The sequence below is a fragment of the Myotis brandtii genome, unplaced genomic scaffold, assembly GCF_000412655.1.
Source record: "Myotis brandtii unplaced genomic scaffold, ASM41265v1 scaffold187, whole genome shotgun sequence".
Lineage (NCBI taxonomy): Eukaryota > Metazoa > Chordata > Mammalia > Chiroptera > Vespertilionidae > Myotis > Myotis brandtii.
In genome coordinates this window covers 5,601,428-5,613,197 of record NW_005356944.1, presented here as the reverse complement: position 1 = coordinate 5,613,197, position 11,770 = coordinate 5,601,428, and the positions used below count along the sequence as shown (strand labels likewise).

The 11,770-nt window shown below is 50.2% G+C and overlaps 1 protein-coding gene across 1 annotated transcript; it reads right to left on the bottom strand.

Annotated features, from left to right (window-relative positions):
* Window positions 1-7,273: 7,273 nt before the first annotated feature.
* Window positions 7,274-10,873, bottom strand: SPATA31E1 (SPATA31 subfamily E, member 1). The gene has a single exon (XM_014538233.1). The coding sequence runs from the start codon at window positions 10,871-10,873 to the stop codon at window positions 7,274-7,276; it is 3,600 nt and encodes a 1,199-aa protein (XP_014393719.1).
* Window positions 10,874-11,770: the final 897 nt, after the last annotated feature.

Genomic DNA, 11,770 nt, shown 5'->3' with positions numbered 1-11,770 from the left:
TCTTCTCACAGATGCCCCTTCTCACAACTCAGGTTCAACTCCAATGTCTCACCCTCAGAGAGGCCTGCTCCACCAGCCCTGCCTGAATCGGCTTCACTTCCTCCTGCCCCCAGTTCCCTGCAGCACCCCGTTTATATCTTCATATCGCCACGAGGTCTTGCTTTGCTTGCTTATTTAGTGTTTAGAATGCAAGCTCCTTGAGGGTGGGACTTCCTGGCGCTCACTGCTACAGCTCCAGTGGCAGGGGCACAGGAGACCTCACACACCTTGCAGGATAGATGGATGAATGAATGAAGGATAGCTGGATGAATGAAGGAAGCATAGATGGATGAATGAAGGAAGGATAGATGGATGAATGAATGAAGGATAGATGGATGAATGAAGGAAGGATAGGTGGATGAATGAAGGAATGAATGAATGAATGTGAAACTTTCTCAGATCCTCAGAGGGGTTAGTTGTAAACCCCCAAATTAAGAACTATTGTTCTAAGTCAAACTAGAGCCTCTGAGACACTGTTTTTGTACAGCTGGCAAGCTAAGAATGTCTTCTACGTTTTGAAATGATTGAAAAGATCAAAAGAAAGATATGTAACATGCAAAAAATATATGAAATTCAAATTTCAGTGCCCATATCAAGTTACATCGGAATCATCCGCTTTTGTATTTTCTATGGCTGCTCTCACACTACAGCAGCAGAGCTGAGCAGCTGTGCCAGAGACTGTCTGGCCTGCAAAGCCTGGGCCTTTACAAAGATGCTTGCCAACCACTGCTCTAACTCATGCCGAGAAGGGGGCTAGAGGTGAAATCCCATCAGATACAGGAATGAAGGGAGGAAGAGAAAGAAATAAAAGTAAAAGAGAGGGTAGAAAGGAAAAGAGAAACAATAAGGAGAAAAGAAAAATAACATTGTAGCCCTGGCCAGTGTGGCTCAGTTGGTTGAGCATGGTCCCATGCATCACAGGGTCCCTGGTTCGATTCCCAGTCAGGGCACACGTCCAGATTCAATCCCCAGCCAGGGTGCACGCGGAAGGCAACTGATTGATGTTTCTCTCTCACATTGATGTCTCTCTTTCTAAAAATCAATAAAAACATATATTTTTTAAGAAGAAAAATAACACTTTATTGAGCACCTATTATGTACCATGCTCTGTATTTGGTGCTTTACCTACCTTAGTTCTCGGCTCTAGATAAAACACCAAGGAGAGGCAAACTCGTTGGTCAGGAAGCCTTCATTCCCAGATTCTGTCTACCTCTGAGTACCTGTTGCTTGTTGACCGTCCAGGCCCCTCTCCTGTCATTAAGGCATCAGCTCTGACCCCTTTCCCATAGCACCTTCTGTTCCAGACATTTCTCTCTGCAGAGACCAAAGCTAGCTTGTCCCTTTTAGTCCCTTAAAGTCCTGCTCTCTACTAAGTGACAGGGGGGATGAAGACAGGTTTTCTCTATTACTCTCACCACCACCCATGCTACCCAACATGATATACAACACATCGTAGGAACTCAGTAAATATTTGCTGAAGGACTAAAGTAGACAATCAACCACGCAGAACCTCAGCTCGGTGAGCCATCGTGTCTCAGGGTAGAGGACCCCAGTGGGGGCACTTCTGTAAGAAAGATGGGTGGCATCAGGTAGATCCTTGTCAGTCATGTGGCAATCCCCCCAAAAGAGACCTGAGGGCCCTCAGCCCACTCCCCCACCTTCCTGCCCTCCTGCCCCTCCGTGGAGCTGCCCAAAGCCCCTGTCCCTCTGCTTATCCTATCACTGCTCTAGGCTCTTGACTGGTCCAGCGGTAAAACAAGTAATAGAATGAGTGTTGGCAAAGGTGGACAATACAGCAGAAAGGAGGGATTATAATTAGAAACTGCACACACCCTACCCCCTTCCCCCATCATGGTTGCTCTAAAACAGGAGTAGGAACAACCAAGCCAGCAGGCTCCTTCAGAAACCTGTCCCAGTGACCTCCCTGCGTGATAAGAGGTGACAACACATCTTTCTGGTATTTCCTGTGAGTGGTGATGACTCTTCCTTTGGTGGCTGGTTTGAGAAAGAGGACAGGCCTCCTCATACAAGAGAAGAGAGAAACTCACAAACACTAGTCCTGGGAATTCACAGAGAGAGGAGGGTGTGGAGATGGGGACAGGTTTATTTCAGAAGAAATATGACTGATGCATTAGTGAAGCCAACTGGAAGAGGCCTAACCCTAACTTGGCCTGGTTCCTTTGTTTGCTTTTGATGACACCATCGGCTGAAGACTCTCCATCCCCTTGTGCCTGCCCCGCATTCGTTAGAGCGGCTTCTAGTGACAAGTACCGATAACTCCAAGAGGACCCCAAGATTGGAGGGGAGATAAAGACTCTGCGTCACAAAGTCCCTCTTTGCAGGCAACAGGAAGGTCCCCTCTGTAGGAAGAAAACCAGGCGGCAGTCCCAGAGAAGAAACAGGAAGATCAGTCCTCAGAGGCCGAGGGAGAAGAAAGCTGGCCCCGGGTGGACTGCCCTGACTTTCAGAAGTGACCCGTCTTTTCCAGGGTAGAGCAGGCCCTTCCTAAGGATTTCCCCAGCTGCGCCTTCATTTCACAAAAGGCCCCGATCTCTTCCGGGGTGAGCAGCTGTTTTTGCACCGGTGAAATCCAGAAAGAAAATACAAATGTGTGCACAACATATTGTCTTTTTTCTTGCAAATAAAATTTACTTTATTGAGGGCAGTACCAGGTTAAAAGACATATATATCCTCACAATTTAAGCTCGCTAAAAAAATCTTTTTAAAAAGTCAATTTTAAAAGGAGCATCTTTAAACGCATGAAATGATACTCAACCTCACTAATCAGAGAAACACTATGTGAGAGGCCGCACCATATCCTTCAAATTGGCAACACTGAAAAGTCCAGTGAGAATGAATGTTAGCCAGAAGGTAACAGGAAAGAACGCCAACCCACTGCTGGTTCAGGACTGTGGATTCTTGTGAACCCTTTGGAGAGTGAGTTGTTAATTCCCGTAAAGAGGAAGATACACATGCTGGTGACCCAGCAAATCCACCTCCAGATTCAAGTCCCGGAAACTTCCGCACAGGCTCACAACGTGACAGGACAAGATATCCATTGCATCGCTGTTTGTAAAATGGACGAGTGGAAACAGTCATGTCCTTCAGTAGAAGAGTGGCTAAATTGTGGATAGCGTCCACCTTTGTTGTTTCATTCATTCTTTCATTCATTTTTCATTCAACGCATGTTCATGTGTGTGTAAGAACCATCTAGAAAAGTCTGTGAAAATGGCAGACTTCCTAGCCGCATCCTCAGAGTCTGAGCTTGAGTCTGGAAAGGGGTCTGAGGAAGGGGGTGCGTGCTAGTGTGACATGTGATGCCAATGCGTGTGGTCTTGGAATCACGTTGTAGCTGATCATGCATCCTGACATTGTCATTCATGATGGATTGCAAATCTAGACGGGCCACATGTGGTCTCTGGTTGCTTAGGGAGAGTTCTGCAAAGGCGGGATAGAGGACTTTATAGAACTCAGTCTGCTCGTATAATGAGGAAGCCAGAGCAGAGGATGGCTCAGTGTTTCCTTCCCTTTCTCACTTTCATTCTCTCCCTGGAGGGGTGTGCTGCCCAGTAAGTAGGCAGTTTTCTAAAGGAGCCCACAGCACCACCTCTACAGTCAACAGTGCTCCTTTAACCAGAAATCCCTGTTAACGAACAGGCACCTTCGGCTCCTTCCATTCCCATGTGGTCCCTGCACAATCCTAAGGCATCTTCATCAGAGAAGCATTAAGTTATGTTTAGAGGCCATTTCCCAATGAACAGAGATAATGGGATTCTAATGACCTGAAAATTTCAACACACGCATGGTAGATTGATTAACTATAAAACTCAGGAGATCTGATTAATTAGTTGACCGTTATTAAACTAGGTAGGGTTCAGGCAAACGTTGGCCAGATTCCCTACGCATACTTACTGTCTCTGTGGACAAGGGAAAACAGTATTGACCAAAAGTTCAAATAAAAACTTGATTCCATGCCATATCTTTTCTCATGAATCTTGGTCACTGTGGAGGCAGTGCCTGACCTAGAATCTTAAAGCCTTTGGGCCATTTTTAACTTTTTAATTGAGCCATTAAGTGCTGCTGAGGTGCAGGGTGAAGTAGCATAGCTTTCTCAGCTCCAAGACAACTCAGCTAACAAGGACCTGTGGATAGACCTGTGTCCAGGCAGACGATGGAAAGATGTGCTTGTTCTGGTCTGTTTGCCCTGAGATCCATTCCCTACCCTTTTCCCTTCTCAGCCCTGCTACCTTTCTGCTCTCTTCCTTCAGGTCTGATGGCTGAAGCTGTAGAGGTTTCTCCAGCTCTCCTGCCAGCCAGCTTCAGCGTGGGTTCAGCCAGTGGAAATGCCAATAGGAGTCCGGAGGCAAGTGAGAGACAGGTATTTCTTCCCACTGCGGCCACTCCATTTCTCCCTCGACAAACCCAGCAGGGACTCTAGCAGCATACCTCCCCCTTTTCTCTCTTCAGTCTATACCTACTAGTGACTTTCTGCCCTTGCTAACCTGTTAATTACTTTGTCATCCTCTCTTTGGCTTTGCAGCTCTTCCAACACTAGTGTGACCCATCCCCTGCATTCAATTCTCTCTGTTGAAAACAAGTGAGTTCCTTTCTGCTTTCCTGGTTAGACTCCAACTGATACCTAACTGGGCTCTACTTTCCAGCCCAATCAATACTCTAACACTTAAGTCTTCCGTACTCACCAACCAGTTTGCCCTTTGCAAAACCTGTTCATCTCACTTAAGCCCACAGTATCCCTGCGACGTAGACAGGACAGGGATTACCATTGTCACTTTACAGAAGAGAAAATGGATCTAGAGATGCTAACGTGAGATGACAAGGTTGCACAGCTAGTGAACTACAGACCAAAAGGTAGGAGCCAGGTGTCTTGCGGGCTGGTGGTAATTTCCCTATGGCATCCAGGCCCTTCTGTCTCTTCCCAACCTCACCACCAGAAGACATTCTTTATGGGTCAAAATAAGGATTCATTTGGGTCTCATTTGCATGTGGTGAAAAGGTGCTATAACTATGCAAATTGCACACCCAAAGGGGTTAGGGAGTATTCATTTCTATTTGGGGCTTTAGAAGAATATTTTGCATTTACATCGACCAGGCTTTGTCAGCATTCTATAAATCCTAGATGATAAACACTAGCAGTGTTTCTCGGAATTGCATTTGGAGTTGAGTGGGGAGGGGCATTCTTGGTAAAAAACTGCAATTCCTGGACCCCACTCTCACCTACTGAAATAGAAATTTTGGGTAAGGGACACTGGGAAGGTGTATTTTTAACTAGCAATCCAGATGATTCTCATGAAAAAAAATTTTTTGAGGGTCACCGTTCCATGAGAAAGAGAAAAGTAGTCATTGTCTACAGATGAGGCGATATCAGCAAGGTGATAAGAGGGCTGGTTTCTGGCCAATCAAAAAAGGCCCAGCCCCTCAGGCTTCCGTCCCCCTAAGACAGTGGTTCTCAACCTTCTAGCCCTTTAAATACAGTTCCTCATGTTGTAACCCAACCATAAAATTATTTTCGTTGCTACTTCATAACTGTAATGTTGCTACTGTTATGAATCGTCATGTAAATACCTGATATGCAGGATGGTCTTAGGCGACCCCTGTGAAAGGGTCGTTCGACCGCCAAAGGGGTCGCAACCCACAGGTTGAGAACCACTGCCCTAAGAGGTACCACTTATGACACCCAACTATGAGTCAGGCTTAGTTTCTGACACTACATGTACATGGTTCCATTTACCCTACGAGTAGATATAGTTCCCATTTGATACATGAGAAATCTGAGACTCGGATTAAAAGGTGCCACTGGGTCCCCTAGCTATGACCCAAATTCCAATCCAGTTCTGCTTGGCTACAAAGCCAGGCTCTGTCGGTCCATGTTACCCTTCCCAGAATGGAGCCTGCTTCATTTCCAAACAATCATGGGGATAATATATGCTGAGCTGGCTCCCTGAGGGGCATTCTGTTCCAGAGGTCTGAGTTTTTTCTTGCCTGCACCTGAATGAGATGCCAGTGAGCTGCAAAGGGGGCAGGTGAATGGAGGCCCCCCCTCCCCTGCCCCTTTCTAACCCTCCAGGTGCTAGGAAAGTCTCTTGGCAGATGAGGTTCCCAGTGGTTTCTTGATGGTCCTTCTCCATCTCCCCAGAGGCTCTTGGACGCTCTTCTACCTTGCTCTTGGCTCAGAAGCTTTTGGTTTTGCCCCAAACCAGTAGGAACCAATCAGAAAGCCTAAAGCAGCAGCTGTCTGCATTAATCCATCCAGGGAGGCCCCAAGGGAAGAAGCCCAACTGGCATTGTTATCACAAATGTTTAAAAAGTTACTGACATGAATGGGCAAGTGTGCAAGCACAGGGTGCTTGACATCTGGGTGATCTTGCATCATCTGAGCTGCCTTTGCTTTTTTCCAAGTGCATTGCTGTACGTGTCTGGTCACCACTCTGTTGACACTGCTGTTTGGATCAGCTCAGCTAGTGAAGCCTCCAGCTAGAGACTGAGGGAGGCAGGGCTGGGGGGTTCTCACCTCTGGACTCAGGGCCAGCACAGCTGCCAAAGGCCCCTTCCCACATTGTGACCCTTCCTGGGGCCTGAGGGTATTTTGTCCTCTGTAATCCCTTCCCCTGTAGCACACAAGTTCAAGTAGAGAGAAGGCAGGAGAGAACGGCTGAGCCAGATCTTAAACGTTTTGCTCATCGTAACAACCCCTGAATGCTTTCATTTGTCTTTGTGATGATGAATTATGGAAACAGGTGTATTGAGGGAATGGGGGTGAGGGTGGGTGTGCCTCAGTGTTGTCAACCTCCCTCCATGGCCCCCTTCCTCCAGGAAGAACAAACCCTGATCCCTTCTCTTCTCCCTGCAGGGCACAGATGGAGGCCACCAGCTCTGAGGAAAATCATGTATTTCAGAAACAAATATGAGGTAGGAAGAAGGCATTAGTGCAGAGGATGTGCTAAGAAGAAAAAAACAGGTTTTCTATGAACTGAATTTTTTTAAAAATTCTTCTACCAGGAAAAAAAGTGAGAAGCACATTGCAATTGACCAGAGGAGAGATGATTTTTTTAAATTTAATTTTTAAATTATTTTTTCCATCACCATTTATCCCCACTATGTCCTCTTCCACCTCCAGGCTCGGTGACGGGAGGCCATCTCATCACTCTTCTCTGCTTTGGAGAGGAGAGACCCTGTGGCCATGCCCACCTCCTGGGGCCTGGAATTGTTTTGTGTGCTAACTGAACTCCTGGCCATGAAGTTCTTGGTGACATGCTAACTTCTCCACCAGGATCTGCCCCACAGCTGTCATGATCGCCTGAGCTTCAATGGGCCCAGTGTCCACACACGATCTGCTTTTGATTGGTTCCTGGCTCCGGCCAATGGCTGAGGCAGGCAGGCCTTTTTGAAGGGGGTCTTTTGGTCCTTTGTCCTGTAGAGAGTGCCTCATCTTTTTCGTACAGTTGCATTCTACAAAAACCAATTCTTCCTCTGGCAGGCGTTGGAGGTATTTCCTCCCGAGGGTGTCTCCTTTACCCCTCACCTGAGGAGGGTGGCTCATCCCTCTGGTTTGTGAGGTCCTCCGTTCTGCCAGCCCTTCTTTGTGCTGTCCTGGTTTGGGCCTCCTCTTGTCCTCCCTCTGATCAGTGGGGACCAACATTTCTCTTTGGCTCTTCCAGGGGGCCTTAACTTTTGCTATCCCGGGTGCCTGCTGCCCCTGGCTGCTCTGTCTACTCCATATGAGGTTATATGGCCCCTGGGCAGCTGGCATGTCCCCACTGGTTTTTTTCCCCTGGGAACCACACAGTGCCCAGTGAGAAGCCAAGATGTCGGCAGCGAGCAGCACATCCGTGTGAGGGTCTTGCAGGAGCACGTTGGTGACGTCGTCTTGGATGAGCATGCCGGTGGCGTAGTCTTGCAGGAGGACGTCACTGTAACAGTCTGGAAGAAGCAAGCCAGGGGCGTGGTCTGGAAGCTGGCTCCCTGACTCTACCTTCCCTTGAAGCTCAAACTTACTGGTCTTCTTTGTTGTAAGGTACGGCTCTTTTAGATATTGGGCAACTGAGTTTGCAAGTGGTGAGGAACTTTGAGTGGGTCCTGGAGACCCTGATCTCTTCATATCCGTATAAGTGGTTTGGATATTGCCCAGCACTCTGGGTCCCACAATGACTTCCCAAGCAGGGTCCGTCTCAGCCTCCACTGCCTTCCTGGACTCTTCAGCCCTTGAAGAGTGGGATGATACCTTCTTTTCTAGTATCGCTGGCCTCTGGCAGGGATCTTCTGGAGTCTGAGTCCCTTTCTCCTGCTTTGCCTCCTTCCTGGCTACTGTTGAACTTGGATTTGGCTTTGGGCTCTTTTTCTTAACATCCATGACAGTACCGTTCTGCTGGGTTTTTCCACGGAGGATGGGTGCGAGGGACTGAGAAGGCGGCCTGCTCTCCTCTCTAGTCCGAGGGGCCTCTGAGAGCCCATGGCCAGAACCAGGCGGTGTCCCTTCAATGGACGTCTGGCTTTTCTCAAATGACCCCTGGCTGCTTTTACTTGCATTCGCAGAGGTGGTGGGGAGGCGACCTGACTCTTTTGTTATCACCTCTTCTGAAAAGGCCTGAGGTTGTTTTCCCAAGGCCTTGGTGAACTTGGCTTTTGAGTGGACCTCAGGTACACAAGCAGCTGAACTGGGCAAAGGGGACTGTGGAAGGTGCGAATATTGAGCCTCATGTAGCTTGAGATTTATGGGCTCAAAGGCCGGGAGGGACAGGCCACACTCGCACCTCACCTGAAACTTTAGAAAATGTACTTCCAGCATCTGTCGAGTGCTGGGACTGAGGAAGGAAAGCTCGCAGGAGGTGTTCACGTAATGTTCCCGACTCTCTGCAGTTGCTAGATTTCTGGTTCCCATGTGAGTGTTGCCCTTGGGAAAAGCATGGTTGTCAGCAAGCCAGGGTTGATCCACTCTCAGAGGGTCCAAGTCCTGATCGATCTGCTCTAACTTCCTGACCAAATGGTTCTGATCTGTGCTTCTGGGTAAGCAAGTTCCTGAGTCACTCTTTGGGGGCTTCAAGTCTCTTTCTGACTTCTTTTTGGAGCTGATTCCCAGAGCCTTCACTACAAAGGTAGCTGAGTCTCTGGAGAGACCTTCTGGGCTCCTCTTCCTCCTACATTGCCGTAGACGCCTACTGAAGTCTTTCCTTGGTTGGCCCTTCCCATGGGACTTTCTCTGGTGCCTGGACTCCATCTTCTGTGGGTCCTGGCTGCTTTTACTTGCAAACACAGAGAGATGCAAGGGCCCCTGCTTATCTTGTACCTGACACACCTGGGGCACTTGGCCTTGAGGCTGCTTCAATTCCAGAGACACCTGGACCTTGAAGTGCAGACCGCCACGCTGCTCATCTTCCACGAGCCCCTTTTGAAGATGTAGCTTCTGGAGATTAGGGCTGATAAAGTCCCTCTGAAAACCAGAAACTGACCCGGGGCCTTGGGAGACCCCACTATGCTGGGGAAGGTTGGGAGTGGGTTGGCTAAAGACGTCCTGAGATCTCTTGGTCACAGAGGGTAAAGCCTTCTCCCTTTTCTGTTGCTTCTGCAACAAGGAACTTTCCAGATGTTGAATTTCATTTGGGATGCAAGGGATATTTTTGTTCTGGGCTGTAGGGCAAGACACCCCAGAGGTCCCCATCTGGTGCGGAGAAGAAGGTGGTTGGATTGAGAGGGAGGATGTGAGATTCTGGGTCTGGGTCTGGATCGGAGCCAGAGGTGGGGGCTGGGAAGGTAGGGGTTGGGCCCCAGGAAGGGGCAAGGGTGGGGCCTGGGAAAGCCCTGCCGGTGCTCTAAGCTGCACTGGAACTGGGAAGTCATTAGAGTTTCCATTGAATAAAACTGAAAGAGGCTGTAGGTAAGAAGAGCTCTTTGAAACCCAGGCAGTAGCCACCAGGGACTCGCTGTGCAGAGAGGGGAGACCCCAGAAGAGCTGGCTGCATTTCTGCTGGAGCTTGATATGTGACAACTGCTGAGGACCAGGCACCTGCTCTTGTTTGTCCCTCAGGCTCCAGCAGGGTTGGGGGGTTGGGGTGTCCTGCTCAGCACCCAGGGACTTCCACATACTCCCCAAAGAGCACAGGTGGCATCCTGGGACCATTTGTTTTGAAAGTGACCCCTCCTTCTCCTTCTCCTTCCACATCATCAGTTCTGCCCTCTTGGTGAGCAGAATCTCCAGCAGCCTCTGGACTCCAGGGTTGACAAATGCGAGGCTACCAGGCTCTACCTGCCTGTCTGTGGGGTCTCCCCGGAATGAGGCCTTGGGTGGGTGGTGGGACAGGTGCTCTTGCTGGGACTTGCGCTGTGATGAGGTTGAGAGGTACAAGGCTCTGGCAGCCTCCTGCCACCAGGACAGGGCTGGAAGGGGACAGCTTGAGTGGCCAACGCGGGAGATGGCTCGGCTGGGCAGTGCCACAATGGCATTACTGGGAAGTGAGCTCTTTACAATGGTACCCAGTGGGGTTCCCTTCAAGTCAGATTGGTCTTGATGTTCTGCTGACAGGGTAGAGGCCAGAGGTAGAGGACACAGTGTCACAGGAGCCGGAGGAGCCGACGGGGATATGGCAGGAGCAGCATCTTCCGCAGGCTCCCCGTCGGGCAGGTGGGCTCCGTCCGGCAGGTGGGCTTCAGCGGGCGCTGCTGTGCACACCTCATCAGGAGAGTCTTGACAGGAGAACTGATGAAGGCCACCCTGTTCAGGGGGCCTCCCAAGGTGGCTGCAGGAGATGGAGGCACAGGCTGCAGCCAGGAGCAGGTGGGCAGGCCTGGCGGTGGCGGGCACCTGGGGCGCAGGGTCCTCCATGGCCCCCAGGCTGACTTCCCCATGCTCCTGCTGTCCCTCACCCCAGGGCCATAGCCAAACCCAAACCCATGGTCCCCTCGCCCCCAACCAGGTGAGTCCAAGGCGGCCTCTAAGCCCTGGAGTCACATTAGAGATTCAGGAGAGAAGGGGGAGATGCTTTACCTTCCAAGGAGAGAAATGAGGCTCCGAGCCTCCTCTAGTTCTTGCAGGCACTCTCTGCAGGCTGCAAAGCAGGAGACTGGGTCACGTGATGGAGCAGGGCCTGGTGGCCCTTTAAGAGAGACACCTGGGAGAATGGACTCCGGAGCCCAAGTATCAGGGCCAAGGTCACATGAACCCTGACAGTGATGGTAAGGCTTGTGACAGGAGTGCTTTGTCATTTACAAAGTGCTTTCACATCCTCTACATCTCTGGCCCTCTCAACATCCCTGAGGGTGGGGGAGGCAGGGGGCACCTCGGAGGGATCTGAGCGAAGGTCAACACCGTGCCCACAGTCGGACCTGGAGGTCCCACCTACCCATCGGGCACTATTGGTCCCTAACATCCCTGCTGGGAAGTATCCGCTTTCTGACCTCCTTCCGCAGCTCTGCCGTTGGCAGCCTCCAGGCCCTGGCCCTGGGCCGTCGGGACAGGACAGATGGAGACCAACTCTCGGGCGCAGGGCTGAGGGGCAGCTCACCTTTCAAAACTCCACTTTTCTTCCTGCTCCTGCTCCTGCTCCTCCTTTTAGGCTCCATTGAACGCTGGGAGACAAGACACAAACGAGGGCTGGGACCCCGTGCTCACCCTCCTCTCTCTAGACCAGCAGCAGGCGCTCAGGGTTCGTGAACAATATGACCTTCTACATGGAACTACTGGGGCGCTCTGGGTTTCCCCCTTTTATTTTTGAAGTGGATC